Source organism: Miniopterus natalensis, chromosome 14 (genome assembly GCF_054644295.1).
Source record: "Miniopterus natalensis isolate mMinNat1 chromosome 14, mMinNat1.hap1, whole genome shotgun sequence".
NCBI classification, from domain to species: Eukaryota; Metazoa; Chordata; class Mammalia; order Chiroptera; family Miniopteridae; genus Miniopterus; species Miniopterus natalensis.
The window spans coordinates 18,097,902-18,119,899 of NC_142094.1; the positions used below are offsets into that span (position 1 = coordinate 18,097,902).

The following is a 21,998-nucleotide window of genomic DNA, read 5'->3' on the forward strand; positions in this document are numbered from 1 at the left end:
TGGCATAAATACAGACAGGAACTGGCCACCCTCTTATGATCTAAGAGTCTGTGGTGGAGCTAAGCATTGTTCAGTGTCCTCACTGGTGGCACAAAATAAAAAAATAAAAATCATTGTATTTTGGGGAAAGGAGAACAAAGCTAACAGGACAGGACAAGCAGAGCAAGTTAGGACAGGTTTAGCCAAGTCAAGCAGGTCAAAATGCATTTCCTGAGACTCCATTGTGCGTCTAATGTTCTATGAAAGAAAAAAAATGGAAAAAAACCAAGGAGGGAAACGGTGGTGAAATTATTCTATGAGTCATCCCCGAAGTGGGGTCCACTGTCCAGTCAAGGCAAACACCGAGACCCCCCAAACCATATAAGGAAAGAGTCACAGACCCAGGGTTTCACAGGGATGGGGAAGGACTAGCTCACACGGCAACACCTCAACTAAGACACATCCAGCTGAGCTCAGCTCTTGGCAAGATGGTGATCTGCAAGGTTTGGGCCAGAACGGAGGCCGTGAATACCAAGAGCCCGTGGGTATGAGGACTTGGCCAATGTCAGGAGACAGAACAGGGTCCTTGACAGGAAATGACAGCAGAGCATACAGGGGCTAAAGATACAGGGACAAAGGCAGCCCAAAAGAGCCATAGACTCAGTACAGTCTCCAGGAGGGAGGTCTGCTTGGATGCATGAGAGGAAAGTAAACATCAAAGAAAAGGGCCGTCCTTACTGTCAGGATGTTACCTAACCATGGGATGTTACCCAGATTTTCTGGTACTTCATTTCAACTTGTCGCAGAAGAATGAACTCCAAATCCAACCAGTGCCTGAATCCATTTCTGACATATCTGCCAAGGGGTCAGCACGAGGTACCTCGTTCTGCGTCTCACAACCATGAGAGTTTTTCTTTCCTCTGGGATGGACTCTCCTGAATCCCTACCCACTGATTCGATCTAAGTGTTTGGGGTCACAAAGACCAAAGCATTCTCTTCCCCATCAGGGCCGTTCAGAAAGCTAACACTCGCGTTTTCTTTAAATCTTATATTCGCTAAAGTAAGTTCCTTCAAGCAATCTTCATGCCCATACTCTATGACCATCAGGTGCAAGAAAAAGCGCTGTTCCCTGGGAGGAGCAGGGCAGAGGCGAGAGGGAGAGACGGCGAGAGGGGACACCAGCAAAAGAGGGTCTGAGCAAACTCATCCACGGTGGGTTTCAACTTGCCAGCATCTACCCATTTCCTAACCAAGATAAGACAAAGGACATTGATGCTGTCAACGCTTCACATCTTTACCAAGTGACATCCAGGAATGGCCGTAGGGGACCACTGGGATGAGGGTGACGGGAACCGGGGCATGTGGAGAAGACCTGAGAGAGAAGTCCCGGCAGGAAGGTCAGATTGGAAGTACAGTGGGTAAGCGGTCAGTAGTCAACACATTGATGTTTTTCATCAATGAAGCTAAAACACTCTTGCTATATTTTAAATTCAAGTTCAGTTGTCACTCTCTTTAAGAAAATCATTTAAATAAAACCAATTAAAATGACAGTGAACAATTTCAGGGAAAATGTGGCTTTTCTAGTAGGTCTATCTTTGCATGAATCATAGTCATTGCTACAGCTGAGAGGGGTGGGGAGGAGGAGAGGGGGGATGGAGGGGAAAGGAGAAGTCCTGTCACTATTCTACCAGTACTTTCCTTAGACCCTGACAGAGGCACCTCAGGGGCCAATAGTGTCAGCTGGGGTACCCCATGCCTGGACTTGGACCTGCATGGGCCTTATTCCCAGTCCTGGTTTCCCCATTCAGGGTTTGCTCCAGCCCTCTACCCCACACATAGGACCCATCAGATGCTCCAAGGAGCATGAGGACTCATGCCTATTAGGTTGTCCTGAAGCCTCACGGCCAGGCTCTAATTCCAGGGGCGTAGCCAAGTGATCACGCCTGCCATCCAGGACAGTCTTTCTTTTGTGGGATTGCAAGAGAGCTGGCTATCAAAATGGTGCTGACATATTGATTTGGGGAGATTCAAATTATATATGTAGATAGTGGCCCTAGGGAACCTAGGGGAAGCCCTTCCCACTATGGATAGAAAAGTCTAACCAAAACCTATTGGGGACAAACTCCTTAAACTTCTTCATCTATTTTTTTTTTTTAATCTACAGTATGAAGGTAGGAACATGAAAGAATGAACTGAAAACTGGCAAGATTTTCAAGCTGAGAAACATTGGGCAACTGAGTTGGCCTGAACTCCCAGTCATTTCTCAACATTTAGTGACTATGGATGGGAAACCGAGCATGCCACTATCCAGGGAGACACTGAGTAAGTCTTCAAACGTAAATTCACACAGAGCTAATAAGCTTGTACGTGAGGGCTCCTTGCTTGCACAGGTCCCTTCCAGGGCCCTGAAAAAAAGTCCTAGGAATAGAATCACATGGGCACGTATTACGTAAAGTTTGCAAAAGTAGGCTATTTACACCTCAATTGGTTAAGATCACGGTCTTTCTTCACTAGGGTGTCTTCCACTACATGTCACTTTGAGTTGGGTGACACTAGAGTGCCTGTGGAAATTCTAGGAGCCTGGCTAAAAGAAACTTGTGAAAAAGTGGCATTTAATCAGGATTCAGCGGGATATGTTTGTGTGGTTTGCATCATTTCTGTGTCTGATTATTACAACAGTACCAGTAGGACAGCTTCCAGTAACATTCATGCTGACACAGCATGTGAGGACCAACACAAAACTGATGATAAAATGCTAATGAGTTTATCAATTCAAAGAACATTTCAATTGTTGAGTGTATACACACACACACACACAAACGTAACTTGAAATGTCCCAAAATCTTACAGCTCCTACATGAAGAAAATGTATGAAAGTTTTTTCAATATTTAATCATTCTAAAATTTTTACCAATACTTTAGTGGTGAAATTATCAATAATGAGCGGTAAAAGTGAAAGAAGCCTCCCTAAACTATTATGAATACAACTAATTTTCAATTATATAGAATTATCTTTTTATTTTCTCTCTATAAAATACTATAAAATTTAACTATATGACAGTTATAAGGAAGTTTGCAGGAAAAATAGGACAAAGGTTTTTATATAGGCATGTGTAGCATAAAAAGATTCACTTTTTAAAAAATTTTAAATTGTATTTTTCAACTTAAATTTTAATTTTTTTTGATATATTTTTTATTCCAAATAACATTCATCTTCATACCAATTTCGCATTCACAGTTACGTAGTCTTTCCCTTTAAGAGGGCCTCCCCAAATTACGTAAGTTCCACGCTCCCCAAAGTCTGGATCAGCCCCTGAGCAGGGGGCAGTGGAGATGTGGACTCATTTGCATACCTTGATCGTTTCTGGGGCAAAGAGTCTAGAGGCTTCAAGAAGCTTCAGCCATCTTGTGCCAATAAATCCCAGGAATTCTGGATTTCGGAGCCTGCTTCACGTAGGGTGCTGTGTGTGGCAGAGGCCACTCCATCTTCCTAAGCCTGTCAACTACCCACTAAAAGATCGCGGGGGCTGAGCCAGGCGGTCTTCCCAAACCACACCAGGCAGGAATCGCCAGCACCTACTCAGCGGAGGCTGTGGATCAGAACTTCATCGTTCCGTCGATTCCACCTCTGGGGGATGAAAGGGGAGTTTTAATTGGTTTCTTGGTCCCCTGGGTGAGCAAGAACATGCCCAGCCCTGCCTCGCCTGATTGCAGGCTCGGAGATAGAATTCCTTTTTGTCAAATTGCATAGAAAATTAACCAGAGGCAATCCGAGGAGGGAGCTTGGGGCTCATGGCTAATCAAGACCACCGCAGTGCAGGCACTTGCAGCGATTCTCCTAAGGGTTTGGTTTGGGGTGGGTTTTTTTCCTTTTTAAAAATGTGAAGCTCTCTGGCAGTTTCACTTCTCTGCAGCTGGATTCTCAGCACACACCTGGTTTCTTTCATCAAGTCTTCTCTGGAGTACTTGCCGCTTAGACTTTTTTTAGGGTTGTCTACAGAAAGTTGCCATTGCGGAGCCCAGCTGTCGTGGCGGGGCTTGCCAAGGGAGATTTTCTGCTAGGGCCCAAGATCAAAGCAACATCTTGCCTTGAAAGTTTGGAGCACAAGGGGGGAGGGGCGTCTCCTGGTGTCACGGCCAGTTGCCCAGGTCCAAAGCTGTTTCCCAGGTGAGGGAACCGCGACGTACCCTCCCTCTGTGCGTGGCTCCAGGCACAGGGCAGCATATATACCCACCGGGAGGATTTCAACCAGACCTCATCCCACTGTAGGAATTTTTAATGCTAGCTAGTCTACATGACATAATATCTCATTTTGATTGGCACACACTTCAGAATTATTATCACATCTACATAACAACTAAGGAAACTGGGGTCAAAGGTCACACTATCAGCAAATGGCACAGTCTATATTTAAACCTAGAACCTAAGAAATGGCATTTCTAGGGATACAAGACTCATCATTTCCTAACACAAAAGGAAAATTTTAAATACTGAAAAATGAAAAATTCTTAGTGAGGCTTTCTGACTCAGCACATCTCATCTGTATTACATGTATTACTCGTTGATGCTATAACTCATGCTGTCTCTCCATACACATGCTCAAGGGCACAGGGAGATGGAAAACGGGGAAATAAGCTATGATTTAAAATGATATCATTCATCGCCCCTCCTCCACTCACCCCTAAGGGAACATCTCAGTTGTTCTCTTATTTGGGATTGGGTATTTAGGCATGATATGGCTGAGACCATGACCAAACATCCACCCTTACAGGGGAAGAGTCAGGGATAGTATGTACATGCTCTTGAGAGAGAGAGAGAGAGAGAGAGAGAGAGAGAGAGAGAGAGAGAAAAGGGATCTGAGTGTTGGGAGAGGAGGTCAAGGCCATGGCCAGGCACTACGGGCCAGTCTAAATGAACCTAAGGAAGAAGAGTGAGATAAGCTATGAACCAAGAGATGGAGAGGTGAGGTGTACCAGGATAGGGCACCAAAGCTGAAGTCAAAACAGAGCCCTCAGGGACAAAGGGCTGGGAGAACAACCATGGGAGGTGGAACAGAAGGTGTACAGCCGGAAAGTGAGGCAGTGGAGAACTGGGAAGAAATTTTCCAGTGCTGGGTTTGGGGTCTGGAATTCCTGCAGCTGGGAACAGGGTCTTGCGGGGCCAGGCACAGGCAGCTGACTCCTCCGCATCTTGGTTCCTCTTCTTGCCCAGTGACTGCCCCCCACCTTGGGTTTCACACCTGTGTTCTAGACTCAGCCCCACCACAGGCAATCTATGTGATTTCAAAAAGTGCATACTCTCCCAATTTTTTCATAAAAAAGAATTATTCCCAGTGGTACCCAACTCACAGAATGATGCGAGGGTAATATTAAATGATACAAGTCAAAGAAGCTCTGTAAACCTATACTCGGATGTTGGTTATAGTATGGCCCAAATAACTTTAGATATGCTCACATAAGTCACTGGGTTAATAGTAATAGCTGTAATACTAACCCTTATGTAGAACTTACTGTGTCACTATAACTTAATATTTGTGAGATTCTTCCAGTAACCATTATAACAACCTATAGGATGAGTACTATTATTTTCCCCATCTTAAGCCAAAGGACAGAGATGGTAAGTAACTTGCCCAAGTCATGCAGTAAGTGGTAGACCTGGGTACAAGCCCAGTAAGTCTGGCTTCAGAGTCTGCTGTTCTTAAGCACTATTTGACGCTGCCTCTTACAAAAAGATAAAAGAAACCCATAACCCAAGTTCCCAGGGTCCAGTAACACAAGCGTTATATAAACATATTTAACTGTGAGTAAAATCCAAATGGAAAACTCTACATTTGCAAAGCAGGTAAAATGGGTGAGGGTTAAGGGGGGGGGGGGGTGTCAATAACCATTCTACATATGACAGAAAGCAAAAAATTAAAAACAAAACAAACAGCATAAAAGAACTTGAGGTAGAACCCCATTGGATAGCAAGTTTCCCAATATATTTAAAATAAGATTCAATTTATAGCAAAGAGTTAATACTTACCTTTGTAGAAGGTCAATAGTTTCTTGATTCTAGGTCTCACTTTATTACAAATATGAAGTAAAAACTTAAGGGGACAGAATATCAAGGTCTGTGTGTTAGATTGTTAATGAAATGAGTCATGCCCCTGTGCACCTTACATAGTCCCCTCTCACACTGGCTCTACATTTGGTGTGTGACTTGCTTTGGCCATGAGACAGCAACACACGATACTAGTAGGACTTAAAAAGTACTTGTACATTGGAAATTTGCTCTTGGAACAGTCCTCCTATGTGGAGAGGCCTGTGCTAGCCTGTTGGAGACATTTAGTTCAGCCAAAAGCGAGCACCAGTTCCAGACATTTGAACGAGGCCATCTCGGACCATCCAGCCCAGCTGAGGTTCCAGATAACTGACGATGGCCGCATGAGCAGCCCAAGGCAAGACAAGCAGAAGAACTGTCATTAGAGCCCTGCCCAAATAGCTGACCCATAGTATCGTAAACCAATGAAATGTTTGGTTTTTTAAGCCATTAACTTTTGGGGTGGATTATTATGCAGCAAAGCGAACCGATAGAGCCCAAGTCTAAGGCGTTTCATGGAGTAGGAACACCAATATGGAATTGTGTATTTGTTGGAAAGCCCCAGGTATTTTCACAAGTAGATAGGAAAGTCAGTTAGCCAAAAAGGTGGAGTCCGAATTACTAGCTTAAGAGGACATTACTGCCGAGAAAGAAGAGCCGAGCTGCCTCCTGAGAGAGTCAACTATGACCTCTTGTATCTACTGATAATGAAGTACATACAACAGCGCAGCGACGGAACTAGTCAGCTAGGCAGCTACACACTGCCTTCTGCTTCAGTCCCTCCCAGGCCATATTATTACACTCTCAGCATTACTGCTATAGATGGGAGAAGTTGAGGCACGGAGCAGAGAAAGGACTCAACCAAAGACAAAGAAAATCAGCATTATAGAGCCAAGAGGCCTGCTCATCTCTGGTGACAGCAGGACTGAGAACAAAACCATCATCCAATTCAACTTATTCCTGTAAAAATGATAAACAGCAGCTCTAAGAGGATAACTTGTCTAAGGCCACAGGGCTGAGTGTGATTAAGCTGACTCATGAACACACATTCACAAACTCTAATACTCAGCAGTGATGTGGGACACAGGATATGAGCATCGTGGCCCAAGGGAGGAACCGTATCATCCAAATTCTAGTCTAATAATCCTTCTATCCTTGATCGATTTGAGAATATTGTCCTGCTGATCCCCTAAGACAGCCGAGGAAGCCATAAGACACACTGACGAGAACACTTTTTCAAGCAATGACCAGAAAACATAGTTGACCAAAGGATAAGAAATGGAAAAATAACCCATCACCATTTCATATGATAAAGACTGATGTTTACTCTCCTATTAAAGAGCCAATTAATAATGACCACAAGTAGCTATTTTACAGAATAAAGAAAGTATAAACTTAAGACTTGAAGTGTGCACAGTGGCTGATGATTTTGCAAATTACTCTTCAATGCTGACATGCATATAGATTAAACTTACGTGCCTCTGGTCTTACACCATCATAGTCGGGAAAAATGCCCCAATCCCTTTCCTACTCCTAACTTACTTGTCATGGTGAACAAGTGGTTAAAACACTCCAGGTCTCGAATGTTCCAACAATGAAACAAGATGACTAGGCTTCAAGTCTGAAGTAATACAGCAGGATGGAAAGAACTTTGGACACAGCCACAGCTGCGGTTGAATTTGGGACCTTGCATCCTGTTACATGCCTGGCTGTGGGTCTGGACTTCACTTCTCCCTATCTGCATGAAAGGTGTAACTACACCCTTCTCACAGGATTGGGTAAGAATGAAAACTACAGAGTGGGGCAAAAGGAGCTTTACAAGTTGTTTGTATGGAAAATAATCCAAGAATAAATAATAATACAAGAATAAGCTCTGCGTTTCGTGCATTCACAACTGTAGGCCTTTTTCCCCCACCCTGTAATGATTTAAAGTTGCTCAGCACAGGGCCTGATCCATGGGAATGCTCAGTGAAGAAGAGCTGATGATGACAATTCACTCACTTCTCTTACAAACATTTACTGACCCTCAGTTCTGTGCCAGGCATTATTCTAGACGTGGATACAGGAGTTAACAGTACTGACAACTCCCTGTCTCGCTGAGCTGGCAGCAGGATGGCATGGAGATCCCCAACTCCAGCACATGCCTCATACGGCAGAGGTTCTGATTCCACTCTCGGCCTCCCTGGACTCCAGAGCAACGAGTCCCTCTGAGTCTCGTCTGAGGCTGTCTAGATCATCGGCTTCGAAGAGGCCCTGTGCTAGACTGGCTCTCCCAGGCCTTCCTCATCACCGTAAAAGACAGAGATAGGCCTTGGCTTCATACCTACCCTCCACCTTAGCCCCTTCCCTTGTCTGCTTCACCAGAACTGTTGCCCAAACCAGCACCAGAGCCTTCCAGAAATCTCTGTGAAGACTGTTTGCTCAAAAGCATTACCCGCTACTTCCCACCAGAGGTCGCCCTCCCACACAAGCCCAAGCAAACAGAACCCGGATTCGCCTTCCTGGCAGCAGTGACATTATTTCCTTTCTCTATTTTTATCTATTAAAAAGATTTCTTCACAGCCATAACTTAGATCCCTACACTAAAATGGAGCAACAGGAAGATATAATGGTGCATTTCATTTATGAATGACCTATAATAAATTACTCTGAAGTGTCCCGAGTGCCAGGAGACAGAACGCTTTGTCTGCCCATGGACTGTATTTCACGTACTTTAATTTAGCTGACACATAAAACTCATTTGACATTTCGCAGGTATTTGTGTGGGACAGGGCAGGAGAGCTGGCGAGCGGGAGGGGAGCACTGCGGGGCTGGGCGGGGCGTGGGGGCAGCAGCGGGCAGAGCCAAGGATATTTGGTTCTTGTTGAGGGTTAAGGTATGGAGCCTGGGTAACCCTGGCAACACGAGGTCGTTCCCCAGCAGATTGTTGTCCAAGATGAGTTCCTCCAGGCTCCCGAACGCGCTCAGTCCTTCCAGTGACCTGCAATGACAAAGGCAACAGGAAAAATGATCCTGCACTAAATCAGGGAGGCCATTATGAGCCGAAATAAATATTTTAACCTTCCCTTTCAGGACTGGGAATAGTTTGGGCTTGGTGCCTGTCAGCAAAGTGAATGACAAGAATTAGTAGCAGGAGCCGGGGCGGGGGCAGCGGGGGAGAAGGGGCCGCTGGCACTCACCGCATCCTTCACGCATTGCCAACATGAAAGATGAGGGTCACTTAGTGAGTAGCCAGGATCCAAAACAAAGGGCTTCAGATACGGCCTGCAGGATAAATTTGTCAATGTCTTGTGCCTTCAGGCACCCAGCCTAGGCTGACCCTAACCTCCATTCCCAAGATAAATAACTCTGTCACAGTTCACCTTCATTCCCTGGACACAAATTTAAGTTGTCATCCATCATTCCTGCCCAGAAATATCATACCCCCTTACAATAATAAATATAACTTCAAGTATCATTTCTTAGCGGCTCTCCTCTGCACAGTGGTAGGAAACGGCAAGGAGGGCATCCTTTCTCGGGCTCCCTGCCTTCGACTGTTTTGGTCTCTGCTTTTTTTCCTTCACTAATCACTTAATTTGCTTCTGCCCAGTGTCCCTGTGGCTGCCCCAGAGGCTCGGCATCTAAGACGCACATAATCGCTCCAGTGTGAGGGGGCTGCTGCTTTTCCTGCCATGATTTCTTTCTTTCTCTTCTTGTTGGGGGTGGGAGGGTGGGTAGCAAAGGGGTTGGGGGAATTTCTGTTTCCATACTCCTGGCTTGAAGTTACTGTTTTAATTTATGGAAAGTGGATTTCTCACTTTAATTTTGAAAGAAGTGTTGAGCGCAGCAATGTAGATGTCGAGGCAGTAAATAAACAGGCATCTGAAAGAATTAAGTACTCAGCTCAGGGAAAAAATAGTATCAGAAAAGGGAAAACGGCCCTGTTTATCCACTTAGCTGAAAGTTAACTCTTGATGTGGGCTCGGGAGTGTTGGGGTGGAGGTGGAGAGGGGCAGTTGCTCGCCTGTGCTGGCCCTGGCGTCACAGATGTTAATTAAAGACAGCCGCCCCGTGGAGGGCTTACAGAGACACACATACTCCCAGCTCGGTCACCTGCCAGACCCAAGAGCTCTGCTGAGCTTGCACAGGCTGACAGCTGAGCTACGACATCAACCAGAGGGCGGACGCGCATGGGATCTCCTGGCTGTTCTATAAAATGTGGCGGATCTGGGAGATGCTGCTGCGCTGTTTGTCCACCTACTGAGAGCGCGTGCATTACAGAGCGCCTGCTTGCGTGTGCAAAGCCTGTACACCTGTGTGGGTGCGAACTCCAGGACAAGAGCCCTCTCGAGGCATTCACGTCTTCTCCCCTCGGGACCTCGGCCAAGAGGATTCCGAAACAGAGGCGTCATGCGCATTGCAAATAAGTAAATAAATCCCCAGGCTGCACTGGGCCCAGAGCTCCACCAGCAGGTGCCATTCCTGCCTCACCCGCAGGGTGGGCCCGCCCAGGACCCAGGGCCCAGGGCCCAGGGCCCAGGGCCCAGACCGCGTGTCCTGCAGCCAACAGGACCCCTGCGGGGCGGGAGGGCAGGGCCGCGTACGTTTTGGGTAAGGGGCAGTGGGGCCGTCGTGTCCCATTTCTTCCTCCCCTTTCCCACCACCCTCGCGTTTTGGGAAGGAAAACCTGACTCCTGCACCTGTGGTCGGGGGGCCTGCAATTCTGTGTCAGCTCCACCATTCATTGCACGTGAATTTGGGCCCGTCCACAGCCCCGTCCTGAGTGGAGTCCCGCTCATAGCATCTTATGGAGAGTAAGTGAGAGACGATTAACAAGCTACTTTCCTTTCTTTCCCCTTCCTCCCTTCATTCCCAGCTTTTCTGGAGGCCCTGTCTTGTCTTGTGGGGGGAGGGATGCTTAGGGTACAAATGCACAAAGGTAGGCGGGAAGTCCGGATTCTGCAGGGGCTCCCCCTTTCCTGAAGCCCCCTCCTCTGTGGGGTTAACGAGTGATGATCTCAAAGCGCTTTTCAGAGCGAGGCTCTGTTTACCACGAGGCAAGTGAGGCCACCTCCTGTCAGGGCGCCTTATGGACGCCTAATAAGTCCTTTGTGTGCAAACATCCGCTGGGCTCTGGTCAGGGGCAGCTTCCAAATACTCATTGCTCCCGAGTTATGTTATGCAAATATAATACTCATATCATGAGAATCGGCAAACAGTTGGCAACTGGCAAGCAGAAGAAAGCTCCCTTCCAAAAGTGCTCCAGGGGAGGCATAAAACAAAATGACATCGCATGAAAAGGGACAATGCCAGGAACACTAGAGGGAGTGCCCACAGAGAGGCCTTTCTCTCAGGGGCGGCTCTGGGCAGCGCTCAAGACTGGCTTCTGGAGTGAGACTTCCGAGAGGAGTTGGGACACTCAGGCTCACATCCCCCATCACCTGTCTGCTTTTGAGATGCCTTTTGCCGCTTAGTGCTATTAGCTGCTCAGTTAAAAGGGCACTATGTGATGTGAGTGTCTAATTAATAAACCCCATCCGTATGGTGTGCACTTGATGATTTAATCAGGTAAATTTAAAGCTGAGGTACTGGGGACAGGAGGCAGAGAGCAGATTGAAAGGTAAAACTGGAGGGGACAGGATTTCTGGGGTTCAGTTAGCATGTGGAGGCCAATAAACAAATACCTGGAAGATGGTTTTATTTTTTATTTTTGAAAATTTCACTTTTGTTGCTGTTTTCCAGGAAGAAGCAGGGGAAATTCTTTGCATGAATTATTGAGTTCATACCCCTTACACAAGATGCCTGCAAAGATATGTGCCATTAAGTAAAATAACACGGCTAAAAGGCTTCAAGGAGCCACAAGAGCTATGTTGTTTAATGGGACAGTGACGGTAACGACAAGGAATAGATGACAGGGCTGTCATTCTCTGCTCTAACCTTGTGTGTGGACAGCAAAAGGTACCCCAGAACCATGAGCGCTGGTGAAAGGGGTGGCTGGCACCCCAGGCGTATCCACCAGCTCGGTCGGCAGTGGCTGCAGATGTCTGGGGGGTGGGCTGGGAAGGAGAGGCAGGTATGTCTGCCCTGGTCAGGGGCTGGAGGGGAGGGCGAGGCTTCAGCCGCTACTTGGACACAGCCGCTGGACAGCAAGCTTCCAGCCCAGTCAAGAGACGCCAAGGGCAGGCAGGGAGACCGGCGTGCGGGCGGATCTGGGTGGCAGGTGGCTTGCTCTGGAAACCTAGTCAGCACCTCGGAAGCGCATCGCAGGCCGCGGGCCGCCCGCTCCACCAGCAGGAAGCTGCCCATTATCTCACCCACAGGTGCCATCTCAGCTACTCATGTGCGGGCTCTGGCTGGGCTCCCCCAGGAGCCCCTGCGGCTGCCGGCAGAGTCCCAGTGCCTTCTCCAAAGTCATATCAAAATGACAAAACATCACAACGCATTCAGCTCCAGCGGATTCAAACAGAGAGAACTTTTAAGTTTCCACTGTAATTAACCCTATCCTCGTTAAGATAATTATGATCAAGCTTCCTGTCACAGTTAATATCCCAGCATCATTGCCCGTGGCTCACACTCTGCCCTCATTAGCTTATGAAAACAGCGGCACTAGGCAGGCGGCTGCCGCCCTTTCCAAGCCGGGCCAGTGGCTGTGAGGGGCCTTGGGCAGGGCGGCAGGTCCTACAAAAGGGCCACCCCTTGAACTCCAATGCCTTCTGCTCCTGTGTGGGCACACACTTGGTGGCCTTCATCCCTTTTCCAAAAGTTAGCCACTTGTCAGAATGGGGAAGGAGAAGGCCAGGACCATAGCAGGGCAGGGGCGCTATTAGCCTTCCCTGCCCCCTGCCCAGCAAAAATCCAGCCAGGAAAATCACCAGAGGGCACCTCCAGAACCCCTGGTTCAAGACCCGCCAACCTCATTCTTGGGGATCCTTCTGTCCTCAGCTCCCAGCTTATACCAGGAGTGATACTTCCACCTGGCATGAGCTGGGCAGGGTGCGGAAGACAGTTAACTGCAAACCCTCAGAATGACATGTGTCCGCATAGTTGGCCTCAAATCCAGAATCAAAGGTTAGGATACTCTCAAACCAGTTAAGAAAATAAGGTCTCCACTAAGATCTTTACCTATTTCCTCCATTCCATCTACCTAAGTATCCACAGATGCATTTTTAACTGGGAAATGGGGAGGCCGTGGGAATTCTGGAGGACCTAACCCATAGTCTGATGGCTACCACCACTGGCCCTTCCTCAGGCTCACGCGGGGCTTTCTGGATGATTTCTGTCTGCCCAGCTCCTAACAGAAAAGGGGTCTCAATATAACCTCCATGGGAAGTCTTCAAATGTACAATGCGGGCTAAGTACCTCTTTCTCAACTGACTGTTCCTCAGCCACAAACCTGTCAGCGATTGAGAGCACAACTGCCATGGAAGCCCTGAGGCAGGACAAAGCATAAGCCCCAGGGTGACTGGCCGGGACTGTCAGGGGATCCCTACATTCGCATTTTCTCAGAGGCCAGACCCCTCCTTCCTGTACCCTGGGGCCAAGTGTCTGAGAACGGGAGGAGGGACATTCGGAGCCCGCTCCCGAACACCAGTACTGGTTATTAAACTATGTAAATATACGTCCTTACAGTTGGTAAAGAATCACAGCTCTGAGTACCTGGAGTGGCCCAGCCTGATACCCTGGCCACTCCCTGGAGCCCCCAGACCTTCCCACAATTCAGTAACTACGTGGTCAATGCCCTCCCACATTACTGGGGCTCCAAGGACCCTGCTCTAGCCAGGATGTTTCTAATTGGTCAGTGCAGTGGTTAAATAATTTAGACATCACTCTTGAGAGAAAATAGTAACTTGTACCCCTCTTACTCCCACCACCATGCCAAGTACTGTGCCTGGCACACAGCATATCCCTGGAAAATGTTTGCAAACTGACTTACAAAAGATGCCACGACCACAACGACAGGACAGGACAGGGAACAGGGAACCATACGTGTGGGATGCAGAAGGAGAGAAGAGGAGAGGAGAGCTGTGGTGTGACTGCTCATGTTCCAGAAAATGGCCCAGTGGCAGCACAGACATTTTTAGAAAGGCTAGTCATCAAACACCAGAGAGGTGTTCTTTCTCTCTGTCATCAAACTTTTAATACCCTATTTAAATGCTTATGTAGTAACATACTATATGTAGTAATATACTATAGCATATTACCATATAATGGACTATACGTACAGTTGACTCTATATATTTTCTACATATTTTTCTGTCATTCATGTCACATAGCCAGGAATATATGTACATATAATATAAATCAACTAGTCTATATGGTAACAATATTAATAGGGGTGAAAGTGTCTTTTAAAAATAAAACATGGAAAAGGCTCTGGGCCATGTATGATAGTGTATACTGACATGGTGTATACTGACAGTGTATCACGTGGAGTTTGTCACAGTCACTCCCAAAGCCCTACTGGCACCCTGTCAGGATGCATGATCCCCAAGCTACAGAGAATTAAATTCAACACTGGCATAAGAGAGCTGAATCCAAGACCAGTAAAAAATGTAAGGCAGTAAACGAGGTATTTGTTAACTTTAAGTGGCATCAAGTCTGAAGCCATCATGCACCACACCAGTAATACCAAGAAAACTGTTAAATATGGTCCTAGGGAACCACGGAAAATGGTAAGGAGCTAGAAGCCAGAAATGGGTACTTAGAGTTCCAGTGATTTGAAAAGGTGGGTGACATTCTCCAAACTTTGGATTCATATGTTTATAAACTTGTCTACGTGAAATTCTGGTCAGATTATACCTCTAAGGAACTGGTACTTGCTTGCCTTAAGACAATGTAAATCATGTACCTGATCATGTTACCCTTTTTACCTTTGCTTCCAGGAGGCTCAGAACCAAACTATGGTCCAACTGTAAAAAGGTCTTTATACCTGCTCTTTAACTTCGCCGTGGAGGCTTATAAATTTTTACAGCCTTGGTATTTCACTTATCTACACACTGGTTTGGTTTTATTCAGTCTAAGAAGCTAGCTCAAGTCCTCTGCAGAATGGGGTAGTACAGACCTCAGTGACATGAAGCACAGATTCTCCAACAGGCAGCTTCTGTGCATGCAGGACAAGTTCTGTGTGACCAGCCATTGATGTGGCTAGCTGACTAGGAACAAAGCTGTACATTGCATCCAGATTTCAAAATGGCTTTGAAAAAATTTCTAGTGATATTCTTACAACAAGAAGAGCAAAAAGTGGGCTAGAAAATGACAACTTTAGGTAGAGTCATAACTGGTTCAAAAATATACCTGAAGAACATTAATGAATGGCTCAGCTTGCTCTGAGGGAAGGTTCCGGGGGCTTTGGTCCTGGCTGTTGCCAAGACTTTGCTAAGGTCATGTTGATCACATGTATGGAGGGCAGGACCCTGGAAAGATACTCAGGAGAACACAGTAGATCCAAAACGATCCTACTGCAATCAAGCCATTCTTTCAGCCCAACAAGACAACATTTCACAGTGTCTAGTGTAAAGACTTAAATGTAGATTTAAAGTTCAACTACCTGAAAGCACCCGTTTAAGGAAAAAATTAAAAGGCAAATGAAAATTGGGGAAAATATCTGCAGTCTCTCTGATAGTCTGTTTAACATCCTTAATATGAAAAGAGCTGTTGAAAATCATTAAGGAAAACCCTCAGCAAAAATGATCAAAAGACATGGACAGAAAATACACAAGAGATGAACAGGTCAGTCAGATTTCAGCTTCATTGGGGATCTAAAAGATTCAGATTAAATAAGACATTTTCACTTAACTAGCAAAGATACTGTTTTCTTAAATCTTAACATAGTCTTGTCAAAAGCTGAAGATACTAGACTAATACAACACTAATGGGGAGTGAAATGGTTATAACCATTTTGGATGGCAATTTAATTAAAAGCCTTAAAAATTATCACCTTTTTAATCCAGTAATTCTAAGAATTTATTCAGGTAACTTCAAAGAAGGGTGCGTGTTTAAGTATGTTCAGGACTACATTATTTATAGCAAATTGTAAACAAGCCTAAATTCCCAGTGACAGAGGAATAATTGAATACATCTCAAATATCTACATAATGAAATACCATGCAGCGATTAAAAATGATCGTATAGATAAACATCTACTGATTCAGGAAAGTTATCATGCTATATAAGCACCTAAAATTAAGTTACAATCCATACGGTACACACACTACGAAATTAAAAGGCAGCTGTGTGATCTCCTCCATTCTCTGCACAAATTTTAATTTGCACCATATTTCCAAGTTGATGGTTAAAAGTCGTTAATGTAGTCTTTGTTATAATATGCCGTCTTGTACATAGGGACTTTATGATAATTCTGTACACACATGTACACAAATACCCTGCAAGGTGTACATAAACATACATATGTACATATTTATCTGTCAATAGATAGGTCCAAGATTGATACCTCTAACCCCTGGGTAATGGCTTTATAGGGTTTTTTTTTCTCTTTTACAGTTTTCACTAGTTACTATGTTTTCTATCACAAATAAGTGCTTTATAATCAGGAAAAATTCCATTAAATATTGCTTTTAAGTAAAACCAGACAACTCCCCAAAAACATGAGATGGATGAGCCTTGGCTCAAGAGCAGTGGGTATGCGGAGGGCTTGGTATGAACCGCCAGGATGGGGCTGCCACCTCAGAAGCCAACCCGGCCCTCCTCCACCCTACTGGCCCTGAGTAACTCCACCTGGAGCTGTGTTTCAGTCCTGGTTGCCAGGCCCAAAGGGGCATCAGCACCCACGACCACCGCCCATGGAGAACCACCAGGCGGCCACGGGCGTAAGAAACTGTGCTTGAGACCATCAAGGCTATTTAACAGGAACAGGGGACGCTTGGTTCTGTCCCAGTACTAAGTCTGCGGCATTCCAGAAGACAGAATGATAAATAGGAGGAAAAATATGTAAGTTGGGAGGAGAGGTCTTGAGTCAATTTTCTTAAGCTTGCAAAAGTAGAGAGCTGTTCGCCAAAGGAGTGAGCTGCCTTATGAGTCACTAGGCGCATTTGATCAGAGACTAGAGTCATGGAGGATGCTTAGAGGGAATTCCTGTGTAGAGAAGAAGATTCGGTCACCTCTAATATTCCATCCAGATACTGTGCTTATCTGACTGGAGCTCCTTCCTCTAAACCACCGTTTACAAGAGCTGCCAAGATCTGCTTCTTCCCTGCCAAAGGGTCCCGAGGACTCAGCCTGGTGGGAAGAGGGCAGAGAGTGCTAGCTCCGTCGTTCCCCATCACATTGAACTCTGCACCTGCTGACCTCCTGGCTGGGCCTGTGCAAGGCCTTTTTAATGCTTCCTTAACTATAGGGACATCCCCATAACTAAGATGGCACATGTCAACACAGCCCGCTCTTGTAGCCTGTGAACTAGAGGTCTAAGCCACAGCTCTATTTGTGTGAAATATGCTCTACTGTGGTATTCTTTACAGACACACAGACTCTGAGTCTAGGGAAATTTTAAGGTGCTCCACCTTCCACTTCACAGAGGTGACTAATGCTCAGGGAAGTGCCATACCTGAAACCATACACAGTAACCAAAACATACCTAGAACATTTGGACATATAGCACAGTGTTCCCTCCACTATACTATATGATGCTGAACTTCTTCTAAATAACTTCTAGTTGAGGTACAGAAATGGAAATTCACCATCATCACATCCTGTATCCAAATACTCTGTGTAGTTCTGTGATCCATTCATGGTATGTCCTCAACTTAGATGGCCTTGCAATTATTTTGCTTTTCGATCTGTACTCCCTTTCTGACCCCCCTAGGACAATGCCTTGAAGAACTAGTTCTGACTGTTTTGTTTTGTTAATGTGGCCCCCCTGAGGTTAACTATTCCTTAGGCAGAGCTGGGTTGCAATTTACTAGTAACGGTCCCCTTGGCGTGTACCTCTATCCTTACCCATTCCTTCGCTTACAAAACTGTACTGAGCGCCAGCTCTGTGCCCAGCATTTTGCTAGTCTCTGGAGCTACAAAGATGACTGTGCTGTGGTCCTCTACTGCTGGGTAATAAATACAGGCGGGGAAGCAGTTACCAGGTCATGGAGGGTGAAAGGGTAGGTTGGGGTGATGAGCACTGCTCTCAGGACGGGGGGTTGAGAAGGCGTCAAAAGGGAAATGTGATTGAGCTAAGTCTCAGTTCAACTGAATTCTAATCTTTTGAGCATCTTATATTTATGCCAAATTTGGTGGCAAAGGAACATAAGAGTGACTTGATCCGGACGCTCAAGTCATTGACATTTGAAAATGCTAATTTAGCCCCAGAAAGCATGTAGGCAGTGGCCTCTTCCAGGTGGCAGGTTATCGTATCTGGGGCTATGAAAGATGCCCCCCAAGTCATGGCATCTGCTCCCAATGAGCTTATCATCCACAGGAATAGAGAACGAAGCTGGACTTGACATAAGGAAGAACCATACAGGACAGCATATCATTACATAGTGTGAGCAAGTGTGGGCTCTTGAAAAAAAAAAGAGGGCTGTGGTGGTCACCTTTCAGCCCACCCTCCTGTGTTTGTCCTGCAGTTATTACAGCACGTGCGTCCCTAAGGACAGAGGTGGGTAACTGGGTTCCCTTCCCACAAACACGCCAGATGCCTCCACGTCTCGTTCCCATCACTCTGCCCATCTGGCTGTCTTCCTGTCCTCTCAGCAAATCTTTCCTGCATTTTTCCTGGTGACAGGGCCTGGTTCTGGGCTTTGATTATGTCTCTACAATTATTTTGATTCACGGCTTGAGATTTTACAAAACCACACATGCGCGCATGGAGCCTGTGGCCTCGGGATCTTGTTTGTTTTTAAGAGTCTAAAGAGTGAGTTTGTTTGGCGGGTTCTGTAAATGGAGGTTTTCTTTACCGGGGAGATGTGAGGGAGCGGACATGGTGTGCTGCAGCCGCGGTATGTGTGCATGTCGCCACGGGGCGGAACTCAGCGCCTGGAGGGGACGCTCCCACCACCATTGGACAAACATACGCCGGGCCAAGAACACGCTCTTCAACCTCATGAACTGTTTGCTTGAAAGATAACAGTGTCTCTTCCACACGAGCCTTTCACCACCCTCCATAAGGGAATTTTTAATTCAACAGATGGTGTCTACTCATTGCAAACCAACCAGAAAAGGAGACATTTACATGGCTGGGCCTCAAGGCCCAAGGGACCCAGAGGGGCCCTAATCAAATACTTGCCCAAAGACCAGCTCCCCATGGGCAGGGCCCCCTGGAATGGAGGCAGGCCAGGAAAGCCAGCAAAACGTGCCAACTGCTGATTCTGTGAGGTCCCAGTTGGCTGAAAAAGGTGAAAGTGTGTTTTCTGTCCTGGACTACAAGATAGCTTTATATCTCCTGCAGGAAAGAAGGCCCGGGAGATACGGCGACCTCCAAAAGTGGCTTGTTATTGGGGCCATTTTTCCTCTTCCCAAACAGCCCCAGCTCTGTGCTGTGGAAAACCTTTCAAAGAACAACTTTGTCAGGTTCTCAGTCCCTTTCATACAGTGGCACATTCTGGGCCCAGAGGACCAATGCCTAACAGAAGTAACAGTGGTAGGACAGAGGAGAGATCAAACAACTCCAGACGTGAGGGCAATAAGAGATTTTCCCAGGCCTGAACGAAGGCTCTTCGGCCCTCGTCCACCTGTCTGTTTATCTGATGGATGCTCTTGGGGGTAGAGAGTCATGGTGGTGTTTTCCCACGGAATGTGCTGTTCTGATGGAGACTATCTGATCACCTCGGTGAAGCGAAACACAAGTGCAGCAAGTAGAGACACAAGTAAGAACACTAAATTTGGGGGCACGAGCTCTGTTTTCAAGTCCTGGGTGTGCTGTGAGACTTTGGAAAAATAACACCTCTAAGGTTTAATTTTCTCATCTATCTAATCTAATAGCAGGCCAATCCCTATCCATCCACTTTGCAGACATTGGAAGAGGGGTGGCATGAGATAAGGCATGTGAAAGCAAACCTAGATAAATATTAAGATTGTTGATATTTGAAAGATTATTTTTTTTTAATGTGCATATTTTATTTTCAAAAGAGGTGATTGGTTAACTCTGAAAAGGGATCCTGTAGCTAGAGCTACAAAAGAGATACTACTATGCATTCAGAGTATGGAGAGCATGGAGAAAGGGCAGCTTGGGAGACCCTCTATCTGACGAATGGCCAGGGAACCGTGGTCACTACCTTCCTGCGATGCTCGATGCTCCAGTCAAACCCTTGTCCTGCTCAAGGCTTGACTTTACCCTTTTGTCAACTGGAAGGTTGGGGGCTGGACTCGTTACTTTACAAGTTTTTTGTGTGTTTTTTTTATCATTCTCTGCTCTAAAGTGGGTTATGGGGGAAAACTCCCCAAGCCAATCCAGTGTTTTATTGTTGTCTTAATCATGACATCACTCAATGAAAAGTTCAGTGGAAATGTGGTGGGCCATCCCAACCTTCATATGGCCAAAAATATGGGGGCCGGAGGGCAGGTTTAGGGGAGGATTTCAAGCCCCAAGTATGAAATCTGATTAATAAAAAAGATCTGGGAGGGAAAAGTGGGCGGAGAAAAAATTCTCTCCCACCTCCCATGTTTTTGCAACCTTCATCCTAGACTAGGGAGTGACAGGCCAAGTGACACAGTGCTCGGAGGGCAAAAGATAAATGTTTGATGAATTAGCCACTGGTAGGAAAGTGATGGGCTCTGTATGCACCTAATGGCCAAGCTGCCTTCCCACGCCGATCGCCTGCCAAGATAAGAAGCCATAATGAATGGAACTTGAGATGCCCTGGACGGAGCAGTTTTAATTTCACTGGTTTTAATAAAATTAACTTTAAAAAGAAGAAGATGGCAGAAGGGAGAGGACAGTGATTTGCGGAGACCAAAAAGGCTGAGAATTACATACATACAGAGTGGAAAGTAACCATTGGTTTTTCCATTCACTGTACTGGTCAAGTCAGCAGAGGAAGAAAGCTTTAATGTCTTTACATCTGCAAGTCATTAAAACCCTATATGTGCCCAGTATTGTGCAGAGATGCCTAAGTATGGAAAGTAAAATGCCTCGCTGAATGGAAAAGTATCCTGATAAGCATGGAATGGATCATTCGTTCATTTATTCCTCGTGAAGCAAATATTTTCTGAGCACCTCCTACCCAGGCCTGCGGTGAATGAAACGGGCCTGCGCCCACCCACAGGGAGCCCGCTGAGCAAGGCCTTTTACAGCAAAGTGAGCAATACTCTCCTGGCCCAAGAAGTCCCTGCCCTGCAAGGTGCTCTGCCAGGCAGCCACGCCTACACATCCTCGGATGTCACCCCCTACAGCTAACTTCCCACTGCCATTCTTCCTCCCTGATTTTGGTCTTCTGACCCTACATTTGTGCGTGGCTTTGCTGAGTTTACTAGATCATCTCCATCAGAACAACCCATTCCTGGTGAAAAACACCACAGTGAGATTCTACTACCAAGAGCAGCTGCCATCTAACCTGGGTAGAGAATAGAAAAAGGCTCATTATAGTTCTGGGAAAACTAGCTGTGCCCAAGAACATATTATCCTATGGATCTGGGCGGGGGGGGTCTGTTCATACGTAAGACTTGGGGTTGGAACAGCTGATTTGTTCCACTTTTGGACTAACATTTATTTGAGGCCTAGTATGGATCAGAGAGCCTGCTAGGCCTGGGAGAATAAACATGGTTAAGACATCATCCTGTCCTCAAGGGGCCAAGAGCCCGGGAAACAAGTGCAAAAACACACAGTGAGCTTCAAGTGCCCCTCTTCCTTCAAGTGACTGCAAAAGATCCTCAGAATCCCTTCTAACATCCACAAGTCCTAAGATTAGTGGCTCCCTCTCCATTTCTCTTTGGCTTTTAAGACAAAGTCAGAATTACAAAGAAGTTTGTACCCAAGCATTCTAATGGTCACCATGCAGACACCATGCAGGCTCCT

At 46.2% G+C, this 21,998-nt stretch overlaps 1 protein-coding gene across 1 annotated transcript in view; it reads right to left on the reverse strand.

The window, feature by feature from the left end:
- LRMDA (leucine rich melanocyte differentiation associated) overlaps window positions 1-21,998 on the reverse strand; it is a 957,694-nt gene that overhangs the window by 414,017 nt on the left and 521,679 nt on the right. Inside the window, exon 3 of the mRNA XM_016224104.2 lies at window positions 8,915-9,041. Within this exon, the coding sequence (XP_016079590.2) occupies window positions 8,915-9,041 (127 nt within the window). The remainder of the gene's footprint in view (window positions 1-8,914; window positions 9,042-21,998) is intronic.